Source organism: Pygocentrus nattereri, chromosome 12 (genome assembly GCF_015220715.1).
Source record: "Pygocentrus nattereri isolate fPygNat1 chromosome 12, fPygNat1.pri, whole genome shotgun sequence".
Lineage (NCBI taxonomy): Eukaryota > Metazoa > Chordata > Actinopteri > Characiformes > Serrasalmidae > Pygocentrus > Pygocentrus nattereri.
The window spans coordinates 32,798,673-32,826,172 of record NC_051222.1 but is presented as its reverse complement, the minus strand read 5'-3'; the positions used below and the strand labels follow the sequence as shown (position 1 = coordinate 32,826,172).

At 43.3% G+C, this 27,500-nt stretch overlaps 2 protein-coding genes across 2 annotated transcripts in view; both read left to right on the top strand.

Moving 5' to 3' along the window:
- The window catches only part of LOC108414818 (B-cell receptor CD22-like), a 37,338-nt gene extending 26,737 nt beyond the window's left edge, over window positions 1–10,601 (top strand). Inside the window, exons 11-20 of the mRNA XM_037543292.1 lie at window positions 3,862–3,971; window positions 4,259–4,597; window positions 5,363–5,602; window positions 7,658–7,912; window positions 8,024–8,266; window positions 8,359–8,446; window positions 8,633–8,678; window positions 9,465–9,551; window positions 9,670–9,750; window positions 10,450–10,601. Coding sequence (XP_037399189.1) covers window positions 3,862–3,971; window positions 4,259–4,597; window positions 5,363–5,602; window positions 7,658–7,912; window positions 8,024–8,266; window positions 8,359–8,446; window positions 8,633–8,678; window positions 9,465–9,551; window positions 9,670–9,750; window positions 10,450–10,470 — 1,510 coding nt within the window. The 3' untranslated portion in view covers window positions 10,471–10,601. The remainder of the gene's footprint in view (window positions 1–3,861; window positions 3,972–4,258; window positions 4,598–5,362; window positions 5,603–7,657; window positions 7,913–8,023; window positions 8,267–8,358; window positions 8,447–8,632; window positions 8,679–9,464; window positions 9,552–9,669; window positions 9,751–10,449) is intronic.
- Window positions 10,602–21,013: 10,412 nt separating this feature from the next.
- Window positions 21,014–27,500, top strand: part of LOC119264669 (B-cell receptor CD22-like) — a 26,653-nt gene continuing 20,166 nt past the window's right edge. Inside the window, exons 1-3 of the mRNA XM_037543291.1 lie at window positions 21,014–21,082; window positions 24,693–24,759; window positions 25,053–25,400. Coding sequence (XP_037399188.1) covers window positions 21,077–21,082; window positions 24,693–24,759; window positions 25,053–25,400 — 421 coding nt within the window. The 5' untranslated portion in view covers window positions 21,014–21,076. The remainder of the gene's footprint in view (window positions 21,083–24,692; window positions 24,760–25,052; window positions 25,401–27,500) is intronic.

Genomic DNA, 27,500 nt, shown 5'->3' with positions numbered 1-27,500 from the left:
CTTTGCAGTGTGGATGAACATTAATTAGTTTCTGATGGGTCCATACAGGAGTTTCTGATGGGCCCATACAGGAGTTTCTGATGGGCCCATACAGGAGTTTCTGATGGGTCCATATAGGAGTTTCTGATGGGCCCATACAGGAGTTTCTGATGGGCCCATATTGGAAGGGTACTTGTCCTGCTGGCATGACAGTTTCTGTACCAGTCCTAAAAGAACCATAATGCATGGAAGGTTTTCCAGCTTGGATGAAGCTCCCAATCGGATTGCCTTCTCAGTGGGTCTTGTTATTGTACCAGAAAGGAGAGCAGCTGTATGATTTCCATGGTCCTTACTGTGACCGTGCTGGTATGATGGTTCTGTTTGTTGGCTTGGCAATCGATTCTGCAGCAGCTCTTCTATGTTCATCAGCTTCTCTCTCTTCTCAGCTGGAGCAAATCAATGTTGGATGATCAATGTGAGCTTCCTTTTTCAATCTGAGATGTACCTTCATACCATGTGCTATGCATGTTTACGCATCTCTGGCACACAACTAGTCTCAAACACCACTGTTTCTCATTTACCTCATTTGTTATCTTCATCATTTGTTTTAGGATGGCTTCATCAGTCACTTTTCAGTTCAAGTGCAGGGGATAAAGCTCCGGGTTAACATTCTCATGCTCAAGGCCCTGGTAGACCACGTTAGGGAAAATATCATGTGGTCACACTGTATTTAACATCTGTCTCACTTTATTTAGAAGAGAGTGAGATTTTTCTGCTTGAGTTCTATCACACAATACACGGACTGCTGTGGCATTTCACTGTCATGCTGCTTAGTGCACATGAGCTCTTGGAATATTTTGATATTACTCTGTCCACCTAGGTGGGACTGGAGAGTCTTTAAGCTCCTCAACAGTTTAGTCATACTTGTGCTTTAACATGTCTTCAGATTTCCAGACCTGATACCTCTGAGAACACCCGGCACTATTTCAGCATCACTGAACTGCTCCTTAATGCCTTCTTCAATTTGTGTACATATGTTGTTGTTGTAGCTCATTTCTGAGCCGTGGTCACTGATCTGTCTACCTTGAGTCTTAAACTGTTGATGCTGAAGCAATGAAAGATCCTAAAGGGGGCCCATGCTATCACGTGTTATGTGTGAATAGTGTTTAGCTGAACATCACTGGGTTGTGATACGGGCTGTGATGGTGATGGAAGTGTGGGTGGTGAGGTGGGGCTGATCATGTACCTTCTTACTAAGTACGGCATAACTAGAAAGCATTTTCTGCAGCTCTGTCTCAGTACCAGGTGTAGCTTTGACAGGAGTAGCTGTGGTTGGATGAAGTAGATTAGTAGCTGATGAAGGATTAGCTGGATGTGGCTGTGTGGCTTGTGTGAGGAGCACTAATCACAGTACTATCAGCATTTACATTAACCTGGCCTCCAAGTGCATTATGCAGATCAACCCTACCATCTACACCAGCTTTGAAGTAAAAGATGGTACCAATGACATCATTTAACTCTAACAGCTGGGCCATTCCTGCATCCGCAGACTCAACAAAGTCTTACTGTACCTGAAATCTTGGATGTGCTTAAGGCAGCTTTCCTCTTCATCCATCTCAAGCATGGATAGATCCTTCCCTGCCACTGGACTGACACTCTGCAAGTTTGAGAAGTGCCTCAGCCATAAGCGTGAGCAGATTATTCCTGATGGTCCAAGCATTTTCTCTCATTGTCCGCCACCTTTTCCTCTTTCTTCACACTCGGTCCCCAGTCCAGGAGACTATTTCATGCTCTGCTCTGGGTCTTCCTGTTTGTGTATAACGCAGCCTTTGCTTTTCATTCCCCACTCGTGCTCAGAGTAGCAAGAAAGAGTCTCACCATCGTGGTTGTCAGATGCAGCTCCATTAAATCCAGCCTTTAAGATCTTTTATTGTTAAACTGTGTTAGAACTGCGTGTTATAATGATTTTACAGTAAAGGAGGATTATTATGTTGTATTATGCTCTGCAGCAGTGGAGCGATTATTCAGGCCTGATTCTCACCCCAAACAGAGCCACAGTCACTGATGAGGATCCTGAAGTTAAAGTGTTGCTGAAGTTTAATAATGACTCTGAATGTCAGTTCATACACCGATCAGACACAATATTAGGACCACCTCCTTGTTTCTACACTCATTGTCCATCTTATCAGCTCCACTTACTGTATAGCTGCACTTTGTAGTTCTACAGTTACAGACTGTAGTCCATCTGTTTCTCTGATACTCTGTTACCCTGTTCTTCAGTGGTCAGGACCCCCATGGACCCTCACAGAGCAGGTACTATTTGGGTGGTGGATCATTCTCAGCACTGCACTAACACTGATGTGGTGGTGGTGATGGGTTAGTGTGTGTTGTGCTGGTCTGAGTGGATCATACACAGCAGTGCTGCTGGAGTGTTTAAACACTGTGTCCACTCACTGTCCACACTATTAGACACTCCTACCTCGTCAGTCCACCTTGTAGATGTAAAGTCAGAGACGACAGCTCATCTGCTGCTGCACAGTTTGTGTTGGACATCCTGTCGGACTAGTCCTTCATCAGTGGTCACAGGATGCTGTTGGTGTTTTGGTTGGTGGACTATTCTCAGTCCAGTAGAGACACTGAGGTGTTTAAAAACACCAGCAGCACTGCTGTGTCTGATCCACTCAGACCAGCACAACACACACTAACACACCACGACCACATTAATGTTACTGCAATGCTGAAAATAAACACGGTTTAAGGGGCCAAACAAAATACCAGAGAAACAGATGGACTGCAGTCTGTAACTGTAGAGCTACAAAGTGCAGCTATACAGTAAGTGGAGCTGAAAGACGGAGGTGGTCAGAACGTTATGATCAGCGTATCTTGCTGAAAGGTTTTATTTCTACAGTTGACAGAGCTTTGCACAAAATTCCCTGGTTTGTTGGTTGTTTTTGTTGGTTTTGTTAGGAAAGATCTGGAATGATTGACTTTGCCTTCAGTCCTAATTGTTGTTGGATATCACGCCTTTGGGTGTGTAAGTTTGATTGGTTGGACTTTTTGGTGATCTGTTTGTAGATTTGCAGCTTTTCAGTCGTTTCTTTCTGGCACAGGATTAAATGCAGTGTCTTGATCACACGGTCAGTTGGGCTTGTTTGGTGTGTCAGGTGGAGATTCACAAACGTTCTGACAGTCGAAAACTTTCAAAGTAGCTAAGAAGTAGACACCACTCTTTCTGGAAAAGCAGCTAAATTGTAGCAGCTACACATTTTGGGAAAGTACTAGTAATTTTTCAGTAGCTGTCCCAAAACTGGTCAACGTCTAGTACCAGCTGAGACGCTGGTGGATGTTGTTATACACACACTGCCCATAGTGCCCTCCTGTGTAAACAGCCAACTGTGACAGTCACTAACCCAGCAGCTGAGCTCCATATAAAGAGAACTATCCCGCACTGTGGAAATAACCCAGTACAATGACCCGTCAGGCTGAACTCAGCAACTGGACAAGAACAAAAAACAAGACAGTGTTTTTAGAGTTTAGCTTTAGTCACAATTTGACTTCTAAATACTTTCACAGTTCAGAGGATTCAGTCACAGTGAGGAGAAACATGAACACAGGACAAAACATTTCATCTTTGGAGGATTTTGTTCACCACAGGATGCAGCAGCAGCGATTTTAATAAACGCCGTTTCTTTTTCTCCAGAAAAAAGCAGCTTTAACTGGGAGGTCCTAATATGGACTGACACCAACTACAGAACAACACAAAGAGACAATGTAAAAGACAAAGAAGTAACTGCACGTCTGAACTCAGAGCTCTTATTCTGTAATCATGAGTGTTTTTACAGATGTTGACGTCTGAAACAGCATTTCAGACTCTAAATGAAGATTTTCTACATGTATTACATTCTTACTGTATATGATCACACAGGCTGACCTGCTGATCTCACTCAGAATGTCTCTGACTGTTTCTCTGCTGGTTCTGCTCTTCATCTCTGGTGAGCTGCTACTTCTCACTGAACTCTGTACAGTTATGAGTTTATTATTATATATGATACTGTGGTCACTCGTGCTGCCCCTCCCCTCCACACACTCACACACACTCCACCCTGCTACAAGATCCACTGTGGATTTGTCACATTGTGCTTTTTGTGCAGCTGATTATTCAAACTCAGCTGAAATGAACCGTCTTAGAAATGAGCTGAAGTGGAGACTTTATGCAGCATTTTTACTGACTGAGACCCAAACAGTGAGAATTTACACATTTCTGTGTTTTGTGTTGCAGGAGTTGTTGCTCAGAATGGGTGGGGTGTGGATTACAAAGATCAGTCTATCTGTGCTCTAAAGGGGTCTACAGTGACCATGCGCTGCACTTACACATATCCAAGTGGTCCCGTTGTCCAAAAAGCTTTCTGGACCAAACAGTGGGGTCAAGGTTCAGAGCCTCCTGATCTGTTAGAGTACAGTGGCAGAGCTGAGTATATCGGGGATAAACAACACGACTGCACTCTCAGACTGAGGAATGTGAGAGAAACTGATAAAAGTAAATATTACTTCAGATTTCTAACAAACCAAACTGGAGGACAGTATCAAGGTGCAGGTGGAGTTAATCTTTCAGTCACAGGTAAGATCCATCAGCAGAAATAAGACACTGGACTTCATTCACTGGTGGTCAGCAGGGATATTTAACTAACACTGAAAGTCCAATTACTTCAAATTGCTTGTTTGCATTTCAATCAAACGATTAGAAGTCCAGACAACTAATAAAATAGACCAAAGGACAAAACCTCACCCACACCCTCTGACCCAGGAGCTAGACAGAGTAGACTTCTATGGGCTGCACATCCCTCTGACCTTGAGCTCTTGTAAGCTTAGGTCGGGGGTTCATGCTGGCAGAGACAAAGTCTCCTCTAAACAAAGTTAGTGCTGGTAAAACACCCAACCAAAGCATGCAGGCAGCACAAGAGCTGCAGTCCCTAGTTAAATATAGTTAAAAGCCTTCAGGTCAAACACCACGACTAAAGTTCTCCCCCAACACAGGAGACAAGCTCATGTAAACTAGAGTGAAGGAACTACTGATAAAATACCTTAAACAAACACACTTTAATACGAGAGATTATAAACACACTGAACACACCCTCCCTCTCCAGCCGTTCAGAGTCTGATCTCACTGATCAGATAATCCTTTATTAGACCCACAACAGGGGAAATTCACACTGCTAATGTGCTAATGTGTAATAACGGTTAATCTCCCTCAGATCACTGTAGATTTATATGTTATGTCCAGTGGTCAAATCTGAGCTGCTGCCAGCTTCATGATTTAGATTTACCCAGCTGACTCAGTGAGTGTGAGTCTCCACAATGTGAGTTTGTTTTCTCTGGTTCTCAGATCTCCAGGTGGAGGTTCCTGAGAGAGTGATAGAGGGAGATGAAGTCACTCTCACATGTAAAACCACCTGCAGTCTGACAGTCAGACCAACATTCATCTGGTACAGAAATGGACATCCTTTATCCTCCAGGACTGACCAGCTCCACCTGCAGCCGGTCAGCAGGGAGGATGCAGACAGGTATCGCTGTGCTGTACTGGATCAGAACCTTCACTCTCCTGAGGTCACTCTTAATGTGAGATGTAAGTCCAGATTCATTCATTCAGTCTCAGAACACAAACTAAGCTGAGGCTTCGTGCTGAACTGTCTGTGATGAAGCTCAGCCCAGCAGCTGATCTCTTTAGACAGTAATATATCACTGTGTACCTGCAGTAAATATCCATTAGGATGGCACTGTAATATCTGTACAGACAGAACTCACACACTTTAACTGTGACACTATAGTTAATAATCTCAGTCCTGCAGATTCTGTTCACTGAATGTTTTCATGTTTTCCTGCTCTAACACTCCTGAGCTCATGAAGGACTTTGGGATTAGCTAAAGTTTTGCTATAAGAGCATGAAAACCTCTCTACTCTCCTCCTGACGCTTCCTATGTTATGTGTTAGTCTGTATATATAATGCAGTAATAATAGTTTATATTTCAGTTTTAAACTGAGGAAAAGATCCAGACATGCACATCAGACAGTCATGAGTCAGATCTGAGTCAGTGACTCGAGTCACCAGAGCACTTTGTCCAGTGTTTTACTTTAATTAAAGAGGCTTTAGTAAAGACCATCACCTACCTTAACTGTGTAAGTCTGATTGAACTCATGAAGTCATTAGTTTTTTATTGATCCTTAAAGAATCAAGAAACATTTGGGAAAGTTTCATTCAGAGTCTTTGGTAAAACTGATCTAAAAGCTGGAAGAACAGTGATCTTCATACGCTGAACTGAAATAGATTGCATTAGGTCTTCACTGCACACATGAGAAATCACTGCTTATAACTGGAGAACCACAATTTATACAGCAGTTCAGAGTCAGAGTCTGATCTCACTGATCAGATAATCCTTTATTAGTCCCACAACAGGGGAAATTCACACTGCTAATGTGCTAATGTGTAATAACGGTTAATCTCCCTCAGATCACTGTAGATTTATATGTTATGTCCAGTGGTCAAATCTGAGCTGCTGCCAGCTTCATGATTTAGATTTACCCAGCTGACTCAGCGAGTGTGAGTCTCCACAGTGTGAGTTTGTTTTCTCTGGTTCTCAGATCTCCAGGTGGAGGTTCCTGAGAGAGTGATAGAGGGAGATGAAGTCACTCTCACATGTAAAACCAGCTTCAGTCTGTCTTACAGACCAACATTCACCTGGTACAGAAATGGACGTTATTCATCCTTCAGTACTGACCCACTCCACCTGCAGCTGGTCAGCAGTGATAATAAGGACAGGTATCGCTGTGCTGCACTGGGTCAGAATTCTCCTGAGGTCACTCTTAATGTGAGATGTAAGTACAGATTCATTCATTCAGTCTCAGAACACAAACTAAGCTGAGGCTTCGTGCTGAACTGTCTGTGATGAAGCTCAGCCCAGCAGCTGATCTCTTTAGACAGTAATATATCACTGAGTACCTGCAGTAAATATCCATTAGGATGGCACTGTAATATCTGTACAGACAGAACTCACACACTTTAACTGTGAAACTATAGTTAATAATCTCAGTCCTGCAGATTCTGTTCACTGAATGTTTTCATGTTTTCATGCTCTAACACTCCTGAGCTCATGAAGGACTTTGGGATTAGCTAAAGTTTTGCTGTAAGAGCATGAAAACCTCTCTACTCTCCTCCTGACGCTTCCTATGTTATGTGCTAGTCTGTATATATAATGCAGTAATAATAGTTTATATTTCAGTTTTAAACTGAGGAAAAGATCCAGACGTGCACATCAGACAGTCATGAGTCAAGTCTGAGTCAGTGACTCGGGTCACCAGAGCATTTTGTCAGGGGTTTTAGTTTAATTAAAGAGGCTTTAGTAAAGACCATCACCTACCTTAACTGTGTACGTCTGATTGAACTCATGAAGTCATTAGTTTTTTATTCATCCTTAAAGAACCAAGAAACATTTGGGAAAGTTTCATTCAGAGTCTTTGGTAAAACTGATCTAAAAGCTGGAAGAACAGTGATCTTCATACGCTGAACTGAATGATGTGCGTCTGTAATAAAATATATAAAACATATTTCTACACTACATTTATAGTTTGATTAATTAAACAGAAAAGCACCTCCATAAAGTGTGACGTGTCTTTCTACCTCTAGATGGTCCAAAGAGCGTCTCAGTGTCCATCAGTCCCTCTGGTGTAATACTGGAGGGCAGTTCAGTGACTCTGACCTGCAGCAGTGATGGAAACCCACCTGTGGAATATAACTGGATTAAAGGAACATCATCAGTAGGAAAAGGAGAAACTTACACAATGAAGAAGATCAGCTCTGTGAACAGTGGAGAATACAAGTGCAGGTCCAGTAATGAACATGGAGAGAAACTCTCTGAAGCTCTAACTCTGAATGTTTTGTGTGAGTTTGTGTTTATTTGTTCCAGTTGTTCATTATTTTGTAGAAATTCTCTTTTATAAACATTTACTATCATGTGATGACTACATCATGCAGTTCTTCTGTGACTTCTAGATCCTCCAAAGAGCGTCTCAGTGTCCATCAGTCCCTCTAGTGAAACAGCAGAGGGCAGTTCAGTGAATCTGACCTGCAGCAGTGATGCAAACCCACCTGTGCAGAACTACACCTGGTTTAAAGAAGGTGGAAGCTCACCTGTAGGATCTGGACACAGTTACATGGCTCCACAGAGAGGATCCTACTACTGTGAGGCTCAGAATGAACACGGATCTCAGAAATCAGCTGCAGTGACTGTAAAAGGTGTTATTGATGGAAAACACAGCCTGAATAACATTTAATAACATTCATAGTAATTAGCATCACTTTAAACTTTAACACTCATCTGCACACAGGGGTCTGGAATTCAGCTCTATATGCAGTTATTGGAGTCACAGCTGGATGTGGATGTTTATCTGTTATCATTGCTGTATTTTGTGTAAGGTAAGTAAACAAATCTTCACAAAGAGCTAAAAATATGAACATTAATGTAGATTATTAGACCTTATTTTAAAGTTTTTAATCATTGGAACCAGGATTTTTAATGTATCTACACAATTTCTCTGGTAATTTATGAACAATATTATTGTTAATATTCAAATGATTACTTTCTATACTGTTACTTTTCAGGAGAAAGAGAAGAGGCAGTTCAGCTGATGATAAAAACCAGACACAGGCAAGTCAGTTACTACACAAGAACATGTTCAGCAGTTTGAGATTTAGTGACATCTTTCCTTTTGTTTTAGCTCAGGGTAAAATGTGTGGTTGAATTCTAGGCTTCATAACGTCTAAACAGTTTAAGCTACAGACATGATACACATATCAGATCATTCAGCAGACCTGGTCCAAACTAGTGAGCATGACATCACTGAGCTGTGATGTCAGCATCAATGAGCAATTTGGTGCAGAAGATCACCCACAATCCTGATATTATTGCTCTGCTTTCAACCTTCATATTCCAACAAAGGGTTAAAACAGTGACGTGACTCACACATCAGACCTCTCATCAGGCTCTCCCTCACCATCCAGAGTGATTTCATCCACCTGTGTCCTTCCATCAGCCAGCAGTCCAGCTCTAAATTCACCTAAACCCACTCGCTACTGTTACATCTCTGCTTTTAGCTTCATGTTATAAACAAAGGGTTAAATATAGCGAGAAAATTTAAAGTAGGCAGTAATCAGAATAGAATTCCTGATAATCAGAAATTTACAGATAAATACAACCACATATACCACCACAGCACACTTAAACATGGCATAGAAACATGACTGCAAACGCTGGCCAGATGCTTCATGCCTGTGTCAGTGCTGAGAGAGTAGGGGTTGAGGACGGGAAACACCACAGAAGAATTTCCTTAATCTCGTGTGTGGACCTTACATATGAATAAAATCTATGATCTGTTCTTGATGTTTATCAGTGAGAACCCAAACTGCTCATGTTCTCCAACTCTCCTCTCTCCAGAACGTTGACCCTAATGCTAAGGACGACACGTACACAGCTCTCGACCCCGTGTCCAGGTCCTCTGATGATGTGTACAACACACTTGCAGTAAGTGTCCCTTCAGAAACTCAGTTCAGTCAGACGTTCAGATTTATAAAGAATTCCTACAAAGTCCACATTTCTTCATTTCCCCTCCTCTGCTTCATTCTCTCTTTCCCTCACACAGACTGTTCATTGCAGTCCTTCTGATGATCTGTACTCAGCTCTGGATCCTCAGTCTCGCTCTCCTGAGTACGACACTCTAGCAGTGAGTGAATCCACTTGTACTGATGAGTGTTTTGTAGCTGCTGGAACTGATAGACTTTAAGCTACAGCAGCGTCTCCACTTTGGAGGCTCCTTCACACCATCATCATCTGTGGAGGTTGAACTGGGACAGATCTGACTTCTTTGCTCTGCCGATGTCATTTTTTTATCGTTGGATCACTGGATAGCAGTTATTATTATTATTATTATTATTATTATCATTATTATATTTTTCCCCAATTATTTTTGGTCATATCCAACAGCCACTAGTTAGAACTCCCCCAGTAACATGATACCACCAGCACTAGGAGTGTGAAAGCTTACACAGGCTTCCTCTGAGACCTGTGAAGAGCCACCGTATCTTTATGAACTGCCACTGATGCATCATTAGACAGCTGAACGTGCTCGGAGAACCAGCTAACAAATGCATGTGCTGACTAGCATCACACTGGGGGGAGATGGGGGAACATCCAGCCCACCCAGGGAGAGCGAGGCCAGCTGTGCTGTCTTGGACTCCCAGCCACAGATGACTGTAGCATCACCAAGGATTGAGCTCATGATCTCCTGATGATGGGGGCAACACTTAGACAGTTACACTACTTGAAAGCCTGCCTTACTATAATAATAATAATAATAACAACATTTGAAACTGGGTCAGCTTGATAATGTATATGTATGTTTGTGTCTGTTTTTTTCTTTCAGACTGTCAGAAACAAACACTGAAACTGTCACCATGGAAACCACCCAAACTGAAGTGAACCACCCATCGAAATCAGATGAGCAAGAGAGATAGAGATAGAGAGAGAGATAGAGAGACAGAGAGCGAGAGAGAGACAGAGAGACAGATAGAGAGAGAGAAAAAGAGAGAGAGAGAGAGAGAGAGAGAGAGAGAGAGTTTTTGACTGAGCCTCTGACCCTTTAGTGTGAAAATGAATGAACTGTTTATCTTCTATTATCGCCCAGTGATGCTGTGTGTCTCAGAGGAAGCAGGTGCTGGGACTCACCCTCACAGACCGGTAGAGCTCTGAGACTGGGAGGCCTAGTTAGTGGGAAGAGGCCGATGCTACGTTCACATTACAAGCCTCGTTGTTCAAATCCGAGTTTTGCTCAAATCAGTTCTCTCTGACTCGATGGTTCACACATGTTGTGTCCTGTGTTTGGAGGTTCCCTTTTCTTTCCCTGTCCCTCAGTGTTCTCAGGTGGACCTTGTTGCTGCGTGACTGACGTCTCGGTTTTCCCGGCGTATGATTGGCTGTTCCTGCTGGTGCCGGTTATAAAAAGCCTTTGATGTCGGAGCGATACGGAGCGGTTCTCTTATTCAGCCTCACTCGTTTCCGCTCCCCTGGCTGCCCGCCAGTCCACAGACCGGTTTTCTGTGGGCCAGTAAAGATATTATAGTGGCTTTGTTTCTCTTTTTTTTATAAAGGAAACGTAGGGCTGACCTGCCCTTTTTGTTTGACCTGTTGGGCTTTGTTTACCGGTAGTGTAGTGAGGGAGGTGTTGTTGTAGTTTCTTTTTCTTTTGTTAGGTAAGTTACTTTTCTTTTATTGTTATTAGGCTCTTTTGTTTGTTGTTTTGGGCCTTGGGTCTCCCTGAAGTTGTTTCTTTTGTTTTGTTTTTTGTTTCAGTGGCTTGTTGAGAATAAGTTCGATGACAGAAGGAAAGAGCAAAGCATTGAATAAACTGTCAAACAAGTATTTGATGTGTTCTTAATATCTCTCATTTTGGTTTGTTTTGGTCTGGCGTTTGGGTGGACAGTCTTGTTTCTTTGTGCGTCTTACCCCTAGGAGACGCAACACACTCGTTTAGGTAAGTGATTCAAATCTGTCATTAATGTGGTGAACCGGCGTCCTGAAATGACCCTCATGTGCATCATCAGCACAAACTAATGAGCAGAACGAGCTTCGCTGAGAAGATCATTAACTCTGATCAGCTCTCAGCTTCATTATTAGAGCCAGATGAAGGAGGAAAAGGTGAGACGAGCTGCTTTTCCACCGTTTACAGGCTTTGACTTCTGTTCGGCGCTGCTGCCAGAGTAACGCTGAATGACGGCGCACGCCGAGGGTCACATTCAGGTCACATGGCCACAAATCGGATACGTATCCAATCTCGGACCTCATATGACAGTGACTCAGGTCTGATTTGCGTGTCCACACAGCTCTGAAAACATCAGGTCTGAGTCACTGCAGGGCAAAAAATCAGATTTGTGCCACTTCAGCCTGGTAATGTGAACACAGCCTGAGTGTGACACTGGTGAGCCACAAGAAATTATCCGACTACGCCACCTGGGAAATTAGAGTCCCAGGAACTCTTGTTAATTAAAAAAACACCAGCTTTGTATTAGGTCCTTTGGGTAACCGGGGGTGAGCAGCAATGAGTAACCACAAACTTTCCCAATCAACACAATTTATTCAACTTCCATTCGATAACAACAAAATCAGGGTTAATCCAGAGCAGATTGGCATAAGGAGCAAAAGGAAAAAAAACCCAAACACTTTATTTCTGGACCGTATTTCTAAAACTAAGCTGCAGCTCCACTCTAAAATCCCACCCAATTTACGTACTACACACAGGCCACTTGACCCCAACAAGATACCTAAACACAATAGCAAAACCAAAAAAAAAACACCATGAAATCAAAAACACAGCAGCAAACCCAAAACACAGCAACAAAACCAAAAAAACAACTGAATTCGACACAGCGTAATCCCAACCCTCACATTTAAACCCCCACATAAAATCCCGATCCTCATTTAATTAGGGAAAGGTAAAAGCAACACCAGTTGGCAAGCAGCAGTCCATGAGGCGGCAATGGCGGACGGATCACAGCTTCCACGCTGAGGTTCCTCCTCACCCACGCTGGCTCTACGTGACGCTCAAGCACGAGGCAGCTGCGGCAAAAGAGATAGCAGCAGTATTCTGGCCACACAGCAAACAATAACTTCCACTCAATTCTTTCTGGGCCACTTCCGCACCCTTAGCACTCAATATGGACACTTTTCCACCCGTAAAAGAGACATACTCACGATTTGCCTGGGAGTCGGGAAACCCAAACCCCCAGTACTCCAAGCCTGGGTGGAAAGTCCAAAGACGGCAGCCTCGCTCCCGCTTCCGTGCAGGCTCCGCTCAGCAACTTCTCCTGGTAACCGCTCGTCGACCCCAGCGTACCAAACACTGTCACCGCTGCCAGATCCCAGCCTCGCCTTTATTCGCCGTCCGTGCTGTGTTTGCCGTGTCCTCGCTTCCCACCGCCCCACGCTCTCTCTCTGTCCCTATCTGTCTCTGTGTCTGTCTGTCTCTGGCTGTCTGTCTCTAACGCAGCAGCTCCGGTTAAAACCGGAAAACAGTCATTGGTCCAGCCCCCCAACAATCCCCATAGGCTGCGCCATCACAACAGCAAACAGCGATTGGTCCACTCACCCGCCAGTCAATGGCGCTTCCAGGGAGATCACCTGCTGTCAATCCTGGGTAATCAGAGATCCTGAAACCACCTTTCAAAATAAAAGTCCCACAACACAACCAATACAAAAAAGGAATACAAAAAAAAAAGAAAAAAAGACTAATTTTCACCGTCTGACACCTAAAATATTTCATTTCAGAATCATTTACACACATTAAGAACAGCGTAGAGATGGGAAATGACCCACCAAGTAGAAAACGATTGATTCCCCGGCTTAATCAGACTAGTTCTGTCAGGTTACTGAAAACTGTTAATTATGGTGTAATAAATATCTGAAGACTCTTTTATATTTACATTTTGTAAAATATAACAACATGTACAATAGTATAATAGAAATTAGTGATGGGACTTGATTAAAAATTGAGTTAACTACAGGGTCTGTAATTAATTAATCGCAATTAATTACAAAAATGATTTTGCTACTAAAATTTTGAATGAATACACGTATATTCTTAACAACAAACATGTTTATTGCTTCCACCTTGTGGAAACATCCTGGATTAGGGGTTCATTTCCCTGGTCAAGTGCCCTTTGCTCTTTATACAGTTCCATTGTGTTGGCTGGACTGTGTCTGAAATGACCCACTATCTTGCGGCACAATCGGTGCCAACTGTTGTAACCTTTTGCTCAATTTTCCAGGACTCAGCTACAGAAAAAATGGTCTGCGCAGTTTACTGCATAATGTCTGTTGTTGACTTTCTCTACAGTGAAAGATGTTTATTGCCATAAACGCCAAGGTAGTTAGACTTGCTGGCGGAAGTCCAAAGGTCCCCTGTCAAAGCAACACATTCACCTGCATTCAATATGTCTTGTTTTTATTGCTTTACTTCATCATAAAGCTGCCTGATCTTACTCGCCATGGTTTTCCTACACGGGAGTTCGTGAGCAGGGTCCGATGTCGCCATCTAACACAGACTGTAGCCCCCTGTCCTCGACCACCGACAGCGGTCTACAGTCTGCTGCGATCAATTTAGCAGGGAGTTGTTTAATTTTTCAGACCTTGACTAGATTTTGGCCCTGAAACCTGTCACCTGGTCCAGTGAGGGCTGGCTGGGGCGGTTATTTACCCCTGCTGGGGGCGGTTATTTACCCCTGCTGGGGGCGGTTATTTACCCCTGCTGGGGCGGTTATTTACCCCTGCTGGGGGCGCTGTAATCAGCTGTGGGGGCGGCTTTGCTCGCCGCAACATGTTTAGCATTGAGCTGGTATTTCAGGCTCGAGCAGCTTCAGTGATGAGCAAACTCCTTTTGCACAACTTGCACAGCAGTAAGTCTTTTCTAAAGTCCCATCAGGACGTTTTCTAAAGCTAAAGTTTCCCTCAGTGGACCAAGAGAAGCGGCTTCGTCGTCCATCGTTGTTGTTTACGGATGTCGCTTGTGCATCAGATTTACAGGCGTGCTAGAACACGCGAATACACAAAGGTTCCGGTTCCAAACTTTAAATACAACTGTGATTAATTCCGATAAAATTTTTAACGCGTTGAAGTCTTTGTAATTAATTAATCTAAATTAACGCGTTAAAGTCCCTAATAGAAATACATTTTATTAGTTTCTTTATCTTCCACATCGTTTCATCAGTTTATCATATGTGTATGAAAATGAACCAACATGGATTTAAAGGGGGGGGCAGACATGACAGACCAACAGAAAACAGGTTCAAACAACACACAGTAACCAGAATAACCAACAACACAGACAGAGATTCAAACAGAGACCAGTAACCAGACCGGGGAAAACACAGGGCTTAAATACACTAAGGGTGACAAGGGACAGATGCAAACACAGGTGGAGACAATCAGGGGTGGAGTCATGAAACAAGGACTAGAAAACCAAAACAAACTGGACATGGACAGGACTGGAAGGGGCCAATCGTGACATTAGGTAGTGACATGAAGACATGGGACAACATTTCACTTAAAAATGATTAAGCTAAATTTTTCATGTTTTTATTATAAAAAATCAAAAATATCTTTAAATACAAAAAATGTGAATATAATTTTCAGTAGTTTGAAATGTAGGGCCTCCTCTCCATAAAAATTACCCTATAAATGATCATTTGTATGTATTAAGCTCATTACTGTGTCTCAACACTTCATTTATTACAGTTGTTCTCTGTGGCACTGGAGTTTGAAAGTATTTGGTACAATGATCCATGTAGCTTTGTGATAAACATTATAGATCACAGTCCAAATTCATAAACCATGCGGCATAATGCAGTTTTCAAGGCTTATTAGAGGTGCATGGCCTTAGACACAGTTGCCAAGTTGTGATTGGACAATAGACAACTGATATGGGGTGGGGCTTAGTGAAGGACTGTTTCTTTTATCTTCCAGTTAGAGAACTTGTATAAAGGAGAATTACCACTCTGTAATGTCTTCAGGGTTTCTCAAACGCTAGAGGGCGCTCCTGAGCAAGTCCAAAAATGAGCTTAGATGGAGACTCTGAGTAAAATCATAGTTTATGAATGCTTAAACGTTTTAATGTAAAACAATCCATTCATTTCCTGAACATAGAACAGCATAAATTTTTACACACTGCTGTTAAATTTCTAAGAGCTTTTGAAGTTAAATGAGTTTAAAATAGTGCTTCATGTACAGTCATGACGTCACTGAGCACAAATAAACAATGAGCGGCTCTGTTCGCCAAACAATCAGCACTCAGTAGCAGTAATGTTAGCGTCCTGCTGCTCAAAACCTGTTTGCTGTATATGCTGTAACATACAGGTGAGTTTCTTTGCTGTTTTAGTGAAATATATCCATCTACTTGATTAATCTAAAATGAAAGAAAAGTTCTGGTGAGTGATTAGAAACTATTTTAACTTGTTTTTAGCCTTTTAGCTCCATTCACCCTCATTTATTGAGGACTTGCTCACAGGTGCCCTTTGTAGTCATGTATTTGATATAATAAGGGAAATAGGAAGAAGCCAGGCTCCCCATAAACCATCTATTCTGCCCTCGCAGATGCGTCTGTGAGCAAAAGCTAGACAGATAGCTAACAGGAATTACAAGAATCAAACTTCGTAAAAGGAGTGGCTTTACTGAGGACTTCAGGTTCATTCACACCCTTTGTTGTTTAATTGATTCTTTGCTTTCATTCGTACATGTAAAACTGTAAATACCAACACAAATACAAAATGTATTTTTACCATAAGCACAAATGAGATGGATATTACACCTTTATCATCATCTCTGAGTTGGAACTGATTCAAATCAGCTGTTTATGTAAATAGTTAGCCATACTGGTTGTGTAAATATGTGCAGATGCTAATTAACATTAAAATAACTACAGTGAGGTAAGAGCTACCAAAGCTAGCATAGTATTGTAGTGCAGCAGCCTAGACTAACTAGCTAACCAATGAACAGATACAGCATGGATTAAACACAAAATATCCAAAGAATCCACTACCAAAGAAATACAAATCCTAAGTTTTATGCTTCTTAAAAGTGCTAACAGCAATTAAGTTCTACGATTTTTGAACTTACAGGCATATATTTCTGTAGACTCAAGCAGAAAAGGAGAATGTGAGTCCATGTGCACTGAAGCTAGACTGAAAACAAAAGGGAGGCTGCCTTGCCTCAAACAAATAATTCCCTGCACTACCACAAATGACCATTAGGTGGATGATGAACCTGAATAACTGACCCTGAATGGGGGACAGAATACCAGCTCTGATCCAATGACGTTGTGGGAAAAGATGGTGATTCTCATGTCTTGGAGGAAGCACTACTTCTCAGACTGATAGGGTCCTGCAATTGGTGTGAACTTTTTTGTTAGCTCCAGTTAAATATACAAAGGTGCTGTATAAATAAAGCTGAAGCTGTTTTTCTCATTAATGATGTGCTCACTATGCAGTGGAAATAAACCCCTTACATTTGGTGGGCAGTGAAATGATCTAACACTTAAGATGTTACTTTAATTATTAGATGTTGGTTTTATTTCTGTTGTGTTATTGTTTGTTAGCACTGTGTTAAACATTCTGTAAGTCTGTTCTGTATATCAGTGTATCTAGGGATTGTAGTTAAACCAGTCCATTGAAGTCAGGATTGTTTTCTTTTGTTTTGGTTGTAGTTACAGTGAAGATTCAACAGGTCAGGATTAGTTTCTTTGTTTTGACTCCATCCAGGTTCCTCACACTTGTTTTAATTTCACACAGTTCCTGCAATATTAAGCTACAACAGTTCTTCTGTAATTTAATGTGCCTTTGGTTTCTTTTATTGTGAGTTTGATATTAAAAATAAAGTTTCTTCTAAATCACTTCAAAATGTTCATCTTCCTATTTCTGTGCTAAATAACATCAACCGTTCTTCATATTTATATCACTCTCTGTGCTTCCAGATGAACGCCTGACTGAAGGCTGTGAGTTACCAAGTACATCATTTAATATGGTCATTAATCAGTGATGGGCTTTATGGCCCAGGGTGCCTGTAATTATAACTACATTCCTCTAGATGGCAGCAGTAACCAGCAGTAGATGACAAACCAGCTCTGACATCATCATCAGTGAGGCCTGTCAGACAGTGTTTTCACATATAGTTAGTTTTAAAAGAACCGAACCGGGTTCTGTTAAAGTGAACCTGGAAGGGAACCAAATGCAAATGAGTTTTCTTACTGGTCCTTTGATCCCCGACCACTTCTTGTTCAGACCACCACTCCATTAGAAGTCGGACCCCTTTCACAGGAATCCCGGTTGCACAGTGTTCTCTGATAAACCCGACCTCTCAGGCGACGAGAAGAACCACCAGAACTGCCTGCTGTTCTTCTATTGGCCGCGCTGAAACGATTGGCTGAACTGCATCGCGCATAATTGGAAAAATGGCCCGGCGGGTCTGCCGTGGTCCCGTAGCCCAGCTCGAGCCTTTAACAGGGTAAAATCACACGAGCTCTCGCATCTTATCGCTTTACTATGTCAGCTGTGCTGCCTGACTCACATCACTGACAGACTTCATCCTGAGTAGAACCTTTTAAATGACCCTGGTCTGTTTTACCTGCTGAAGTGCTGAAGACTGTGGCTGTGTGTGTGCTGAGCCTCGAGGTCTTCACCATAAAGCAAAGCTAAAGCGGACTGGGGCCGTTTTGTTTTCACAATATACAAATTAATCAAACCTCAAAACGAACTACAAATGAACCGATCGGGTCGTTTTTGGGGCCAGTTAGGGGGTCTGAGTTTGTTTGGCCTGCTCACATATGCAGAAGAAACCATGACTCAGCGGTCTGAGTCCACTTCTGATGCTGAAACAGCCCAAGTGTGAAAACACCCAGAGAGAGAGAGACAGAGAGAGAGAGAGAGAGAGAGAGAGAGAGAATGTGTGTGAGAGATAGAGAGAGAATGTGTGTGTGTGTGTGTGAGAGAGAGAGAGAGAGAGAGAGAGAGAGAGAGAGAATGTGTGTGTGTGTGTGTGTGTGAGAGAGAGAGAGTGAGAGAGAGAGAGAATGTTTGTGTGTGTGTGTGTGTGTGTGTGAGAGAGAGAGAGAGAGTGATAGAGAGAGAGAGAGAGAGAGAGAGAGAGTGAGAGAGAGAGAGAGAGAGAGAGAGAGTGAGAGAGAGAGAGAGTGAGTGATAGAGAGAGAGAGAGAGAGAGAGAGAGAGAGAGAGTGAGAGAGAGAGAGAATGTTTGTGTGTGTGTGTGTGTGTGTGTGTGAGAGAGAGAGAGAGAGTGATAGAGAGAGAGAGAGAGAGAGAGAGAGAGAGTGAGAGAGAGAGAGAGGAGAGAGAGAGAGAGAGAGAGAGAGGGGGGGCTCTGTATCTGAGTGTAACAGTAGCTTTGTTTCTTATTTACCTGTTAGATATTAAAAACAACACACCGGGTCTTTATGTATCTGATGTGTCCATGAAAATAAAACAGGAAGCTGTACTGCAGCTGCTTAACTCACTGAGATATGAAACACAAACCAAATGTTCCCCATGACACTGCTGACACTCTTCAGCACTGAATTATCTTTTCAAGATTTTTAAAATAATTCTTTAATGTTTTAACAAGAAATTATGATTTTTCAATGAAATTTTTAAACGTAATACATTAGTAAAACTTACACCTCACTGACTTTCATAAAACCAAATAATAAAATGACCCACAGTGGGCCTGTGTCAGGTCATCTCTGGACTAGCCCTGTGGTGCACCGCCCACCCAAATCCATTAAGGGCCCACTGTGGACCAGCTGGTGTGGACCCAGTGTGGAGAGACCCACAGTGGGCCTGTGTCAGGTCATCTGAGGACTAGCCCTGTGGTGCACCGCCCACCCAAATCCATTAAGGGCCCACTGTGGACCAGCTGGTGTGGACCCAGTGTGGAGAGACCCACAGTGGGCCTGTGTCAGGTCATCTGTGGACTAGCCCTGTGGTGCACCACCCACCCAAATCCATTAAGGGCCCACTGTGGACCAGCTGGTGTGGACCCAGTGAGGAGAGACCCCACAGTGGGCCTGTGTCAGGTCATCTCTGGACTAGCCCTGTGGTGCACCGCCCACCCAAATCCATTAAGGGCCCACTGTGGACCAGCTGGTGTGGACCCAGTGTGGAGAGACCCACAGTGGGCCTGTGTCAGGTCATCTGAGGACTAGCCCTGTGGTGCACCGCCCACCCAAATCCATTAAGGGCCCACTGTGGACCAGCTGGTGTGGACCCAGTGTGGAGAGACCCACAGTGGGCCTGTGTCAGGTCATCTGTGGACTAGCCCTGTGGTGCACCACCCACCCAAATCCATTAAGGGCCCACTGTGGACCAGCTGGTGTGGACCCAGTGTGGAGAGACCCACAGTGGGCTTGTGTCAGGTCATCTGTGGATTAGCCCTGTGGTGCACCGCCCACCCAAATCCATTAAGGGCCCACTGGTGACCAGCTGGTGTGGACCCAGTGTGGAGAGACCCACAGTGGGCCTGTGTTAGGTCATCTGTGTGCTGACCCTGTGCTATTCTGCCCAAATAGAAGCCCTTCAAGGTCCACTGTGGGTTGAGTGATGTGGACCCACTTGGGCTGGTTCACAGTGGCCCAATTCAGGGTGATCTGTTGAGCTTTCACCCAGATTAGCATTAGCACAGTTAAACTATAACCTACTGCGGTGCAGCATTCTGATACTGGCTGGCGCTGACAGCTGAGGTGTTGGAGGCGTGGCTATGCAGATGACCACATCCAGAGCCTCATGGTTTGTGTGTCCCCTCCTGAAAAGGCACGACTCGTGTTGTTCACTGGTTCAGGTTGTGTGTACATGGTGTTTGTGTTATTCTGTGTTGGGGGTTTTGTGTGTAGAGTTGTAGCCATCATGGTGCAGCATGTGGCCAGTGGTGACCTCGAGCTCAGTGTTCTGTATGTTCCTCTTTCTGTCAGTCTGATCAGCACACAGCAGTTATTTCTGCAGAACCATGACAACCCTATGTTTTGTTTGTCTGTGCAGGATTGTGGTTTTAGCACCAGAGACTCTGAGCAGTGTCATCTGATCATGCTAATGAGATGTGTGTGAGAAATGGCCCCCATGCCGAATACAGACCACAAGAACAGTGAGGGTCAAAAGCTGAAGATGTTCCTAACGTCACTGCTGATATTCCTCTGCACTGAAGAACATTTCTCAGATCTTTTGATTGCTTCATCAAGGATCTGTGATTTTTCATTTTAATTCATCTGATGAAGAAACAAGACATCACGACTACATAAAGTGGAGTTTACATGGAACTAAAGAAGGAAACCACACACGGTGGTTTGACTGCAGTAAGTTTAGCAGAAGCAATGACAGATCCAGTGAAACGAGGAAGAGAACAGGCAGCGTATTTGAGAAAGTCAGCAACACTTTTTAACCAGTTACAGTTTAATAGCTCAAATCGTCAGAGCCCCTCCTGCTCTCTGCAGTCGTTCTTCAGCTTCAGGGAAAGGACGTCGCCTAATGCAGGTTGGAAAGATTCTTATTGTTTGTGAAACGAGTAGAAAGTATTTTATGTATCAAAGTTTAATGGGGAGAAATATGAACTGATACATTTGTAATGTTTTGTTATGAGCTGTTTGTCCCTCGTGGTCATTTCTAATGTAAGAGAAACGCTGAGACACTCTGGTAGCTGAATGGAGGTTTTATTGCATGGCTTTTCAGAAATCACACAAAAGTAGTTCAGTTTTAAATTGTGCTCAGGATGAATATTTAACATTAAACAAGATCAGTTCAGGAAATTGTAAATGTTTTGGAGGTGGAAGTTGATTAAAACCCATTCTGTTTGATTTTGGGCTTAGAAAAGTAACTTCACTGAATAAAAGAAAGCTGGACGTTATACTTTGCAGTGTGCATGAACATTAATTACTGATAAGATCCCAAATCTATATGGTTGACATGAGCTATTAATGGGCTTGATTCCAATTCAGTATTTAACTTGTGTATTACTGTCTAATACGGATCACTTCTGTATGTCTCTGAAGTCCTTTCATCAGTATGTAGGTGGTGACAAAATTAATGGCAATTTCTGCTGTCTGGTCCTATGATGAACTAAAAGACAGGTCTAGTAACAAAAGGTTTCTTGAAGATCTGCATTTCCAGTAGATCATCTCCAACTCTAGCTTTGCAAGTTGTGCGTTGTCTTCAAGAGTATCTGATGGGCCCATACTGGAGTTTCTGATGGGTCCATACTGGAGTTTCTGATGCGCCCATACTGAAGTTTCTGATGGGTCCATACTGAAGTTTCTGATGGGTCCATACTGGAAGGGTACTTATCCTGCTGGCATGACAGTTTCTGTACCAGTCCTAAAAGAACCATAATGCATGGAAGGTTTTCCATCTCGGATGAAGCTCCCAATCGGCTTCTCCTTCTCAGTGGGTCTTGCTATTTTGCCAGAAAGGAGAGCAGCTGTATGATTTCCATGGTCCTTACTGTGACAGTGCTGGTATGATGGTTCTGTTTGTTGGCTTGGCAATCGATTCTGCAGCAGCTCTTCTATGTCCATCAGCTTTTAGGGAAAATATCATGTATTTTTCATCTGTGTCAAGTTTATTTAGAAGAGAGTGAGATTTTTTGCTTGAGTTCTATCACACAAAACACGGACTGCTGTGGCATTTCATTGTCTTGCTGCTTAGTGCACATGAGCTCTTGGAATATTTTGATATTACTCTGTCCATATTCCTGCATCCTCAGACTCAACAAAGTCTTACTGTACATGAAATCTTGCATGTGTTTAAGGCAGCTTTCCTCTTCATCCATCTCAAGCATGGACAGATCCTTCCCTGCGACTGGACTTACACTCTTTGCAAGTTTGAGAAGTTCCTCAGCCATAAGCGTGAGCGGATTATTCCTGATGGTCCAAGCTTTTTCTCTCATTGTCCGCCACCTTCTCCTCTTTCTTCACACTCGGTCCCCAGTCCAGGAGACTATTTCATGCTCTGCTCTGGGTCTTCCTGTTTGTGTATAACACAGCCTTTGCTTTTCATTCCTCACTCGTGCTCAGAGTAGCAAGAAAGAGTCTCACCATCGTGGTTGTCAGATGCAGCCAGATGGTGAGACTCTGCTGACGTCCCGGTCAAAACAACCAAACCAAGCAGGAGAACGATAAGCTGACTTAAGTTTCGTGAGTTGCTGCAGATTAAATGTATCAGACTGATTATAAATGTAAATAAGTCCATTCACCTCCAAATTACAGATGTTCGTCTTCTCTCCCTTTGCTGTTTCGTTATCTGCATTGCTATGGTGACCAGCAGTCTGCACTGATCTTCAGGGTTAAAGGGTGAATTAGCAGTTTTACATTAACTCCAGCCTTTAAGATCTTTTATTGTTAAACTGTGTTAGAACTGTGTGTTATAATGATTTTACAGTAAAGGAGGATTATTATGTTGTATTATGCTCTGCAGCAGTGGAGCGATTATTCAGGCCTGATTCTCACCACAAACAGAGCCACAGTCACTGATGAGGATTCTGAAGTTAAAGTGTTGCTGAAGTTTAATAAAGACTCTGAATATCAGTTCATACACCGATCAGACACAATATTAGGACCACCTCCTTGTTTCTACACTCACTGTCCATCTTATCAGCTCCACTTACTGTATAGCTGCACTTTGTAGTTCTACAGTTACAGACTGTAGTCCATCTGTTTTTCTGATACTCTGTTACCCTGTTCTTCAGTGGTCAGGACCCCCATGGACCCTCACAGAGCAGGTACTATTTGGGTGGTGGATCATTCTCAGCACTGCACTAACACTGACGTGGTGGTGGTGTGTTAGTGCGTGTTGTGCTGGTCTGAGTGTTTAAAAACTCCAGCAGCACTGCTGTGTCTGATCCACTTAGACCAGCGCAACACACACTAACACACCACCACCACATTAATGTTACTGCAGTGCTGACAATAAACACAGTGTAAGGGGTCAAACAAAGTACCAGAGAAACAGATGGACTGCAGTCTGTAACTGTAGAGCTACAAAGTGCAGCTATACAGTAAGTGGAGCTGAAAGACGGAGGTGGTCAGAACGTTATGATCAGCGTATCTTGCTGAAAGGTTTTATTTCTACAGTTGACAGAGCTTTGCACAAAATTCCCTGGTTTGTCGGTTGTTTTTGTTGGGTTTTGTTGAGAAAGATCTGGAATGATTGACTTTGCCTTCAGTCCTAATTGTTGTTGGATATCACGCCTTTGGGTGTGTAAGTTTGATTGGTTGGACTTTTTGGTGATCTGTTTGTAGATTTGCAGCTTTTCAGTCGTTTCTTTCTGGCACAGGATTAAATGCAGTGTCTTGATCACACGGTCAGTTGGGCTTGTTTGGTGTGTCAGGTGGAGATTCACAAACGTTCTGACAGTCGAAAACTTTCAAAGTAGCTAAGAAGTAGACACCACTCTTTCTGGAAAAGCAGCTAAATTGTAGCAGCTGCACATTTTGGGAAAGTACTAGTAATTTTTCAGTAGCTGTCCCAACCCTGGTCAACGTGTAGTACCAGCTGAGCCGCTGGTGGATGTTGTTATACACACACTGCCCATAGTGCCCTCCTGTGTAAACAGCCAACTGTGACAGTCACTAACCCAGCAGCTGAGCTCCATATAAAGAGAACTATCCCGCACTGTGGAAATAACCCAGTACAATGACCCCTCAGGCTGAACTCAGTAACTGGACAAGAACAAAAAACAAGACAGTGTTTTTAGAGTTTAGCTTTAGTCACAATTTGACTTCTAAATACTTTCACAGTTCAGAGGATTCAGTCACAGTGAGGAGAAACATGAACACAGGACAAAACATTTCATCTTTGGAGGATTTTGTTCACCACAGGATGCAGCAGCAGTGATTTTAATAAACGCCGTTTTCTTTTTCTCCAGAAAAAAGCAGCTTTAACTGGGAGGTCCTAATATGGACTGACACCAACTACAGAACAACACAAAGAGACAATGTAAAAGACAAAGAAGTAACTGCACGTCTGAACTCAGAGCTCTTATTCTGTAATCATGAGTGTTTTTACAGATGTTGACGTCTGAAACAGCATTTTAGACTCTAAATGAAGATTTTCTACATGTATTACATTCTTACTGTATATGATCACACAGGCTGACCTGCTGATCTCACTCAGAATGTCTCTGACTGTTTCTCTGCTGGTTCTGATCTTCATCTCTGGTGAGTCTGAGCTGCTACTTCTCACTGAACTCTGTACAGTTATGAGTTTATTATTATATATGATACTGTGGTCACTTGTGCTGCCCCTCCCCTCCACACACTCACACACACTCCACCCTGCTACAAGATCCACTGTGGATTTGTCACATTGTGCTTTTTGTGCAGCTGATTATTCAAACTCAGCTGAAATGAACCGTCTTAGAAATGAGCTGAAGTGGAGACTTTATGCAGCATTTTTACTGACTGAGACCCAAACAGTGAGAATTTACACATTTCTGTGTTTTGTGTTGCAGGAGTTGTTGCTCAGAATGGGTGGGGTGTGGATTACAAAGATCAGTCTATCTGTGCTCTAAAGGGGTCTACAGTGACCATGCGCTGCACTTACACATATCCAAGTGATCCTGTAGTCCTAAGAACTTTCTGGACCAAACAGTGGGGTCAAGGTTCAGAGCCTCCTGATCTGTTAGAAGATCTAGAGTACAGAGGCAGAGTTCAGTACCTCGGAGATAAACAACACGACTGCACTCTCAGACTGAGGGATGTGAGAGAAACTGATCAAAGTAAATATTACTTCAGATTTCTAACAGACGAACCTGGAGGAAACTATCAAGGTAGAGGTGGAGTTGATCTTTCAGTCACAGGTAAGATCCAGAAATAAGAAATAAGACACTGGACTTCATTCACTGGTGGTCAGCAGGGATATTTAACTAACACTGAAAGTCCAATTACTTCAAATTTCTTGTTTGCATTTCAATCAAACGATTAGAAGTCCAGACAACTAATAAAATAAAATAAGACCCATCAATATATATTCTGTTATGACCCCGCATTGGGCCTATAGCACTGTTGGGTCAGTAACATGGATGAAAGGATGAGGAACAGATAAAAGTCTTCATGTTACTATGTAATAAAAACCAACAGTAATAAAAATGCTGTGCTGCAATGTCCAGATATCCAGTACCACACTGGAAGAATCAGACTGTGGACAGGACAGAAGGACAGAACCTCACCCACACCCTCTGACCCAGGAGCTAGACAGAGTAGACTTCTATGGGCTGCACATCCCTCTGACCTTGAGCTCTTGTAAGCTGAGGTCGGGGGTTCATGCTGGCAGAGACAAAGTCTCCTCTAAACAAAGTTAGTGCTGGTAAAACACCCAACCAAAGCATGCAGGCAGCACAAGAGCTGCAGTCCCTAGTTAAATACAGTTAAAAGCCTTCAGGTCAAACACCACGACTAAAGTTCTCCCCCAACACAGGAGACAAGCTCATGTAAACTAGAGTGAAGGAACTACTGATAAAAAACCTAAAACAAACACACTTTAATACGAGAGATTATAAACACACCCTCCCTCTCCAGCCGTCTTAAAGACCTCCTTTTATGGCATAGAGTCCTCCCCTCAATTACACTAATGATCAATTATCTGATTAGTCAGAGGTCCTGCACATGGATGATGGAACAGGCAGATACACCTGAGAGAGAGAGAGAGAGAGAGAGAGAGAGAGAGAGAAAGAGAGAGAGAGACAGAGAGAGAGAGAGAGAGTGGGAGAGAGCAGAGAGAGAGGGGGAGAGAGAGAGAGAGAGAGGAGAGAGAAAGAAAGAGAGAGAGAGGAAAGAGAGAGACAGAGAGAGAGAGGGAGAGAGACAAAGAGAGAGGCACAGAGAGAGAGAGGAGAGAGAGAGAGAGAGAGGAGAGAGAAAGAAAGAGTGAGAGAGAGAGAGAGAGAGAGGAGAGAGAGAGAGACAGAGAGAGAGACAGAGAGAGAGGCACAGAGAGAGAGAGGAGAGAGAGACAGAGAGAGAGAGGTAGAGAGTGAGAGAGAGAGTGGGAGAGAGCGGAGAGAGAGAGAGAGAGAGAGAGAGAGAGAGAGAGAGAGTGAGAGAGAGAGAGAGAGAGAGAGAGAGAGAGAGTGAGAGAGAGAGAGAGAGCGGAGAGAGAGAGAGAGAGAGAGAGAGAGACAGAGAGAGGGAGAGAGACAGAGAGAGAGAGAGAGAGAGAGAGAGAGGAGAGAGAAAGAGTGAGACAGAGGAAAGAGAGAGAGACAGAGAGAGAGAAGGAGAGAGACAAAGAGAGAGGCACAGAGAGAGAGAGGAGAGAGAGTGAGAGAGAGTGGGAGAGAGCGGAGAGAGAGGGGGAGAGAGAGAAAGAGAGTGAGAGAGGAGAGAGAAAGAAAGAGTGAGAGAGAAAGAGTGAGAGAGAGAGAGGAGAGAGAAAGAGTGAGACAGGGGAAAGAGCGAGAGAGAGAGAGGGAGAGAGTGAGAGAGAGAGAGAGAGAGAGAGTGAGACAAAGGAAAGAGACAGAGACAAAGAGAGAGAGGGAGAGAGAGACACAGAGAGAGAGAGGAGAGAGAGAGAGACAGAGAGAGAGAGGGAGAGAGAGGAGAGAGAAAGAGTGAGAGAGAGGAAAGAGAGAGAGAGAGAGTGAGCAACAGAGAGAGTGAGAGAGAGCGGAGAGAGAGGGGGAGACAGAGAAAGGGAGAGTGAGAGAGGAGAGAGAAAGAGTGAGGGAGAGAGACTGAGAGAGACACAGAGAGAGAGAGACAGAGGAGAGAGAAAGAAAGAGTGAGACAGAGGAAAGAGAGAGGGAGAGAGACAGAGAGAGAGAGACAGAGGGAGAGAGAGAGAGAGAGAGAGAGAGAAAGAGGAAAGAGAGAGAGAGACAGAGAGAGAGAGAGACAGAGAGAGAGAGAGGAGAGAGAAAGAAAGAGTGAGAGAGAGAGAAGGAGAGAAAGAGAGAGAG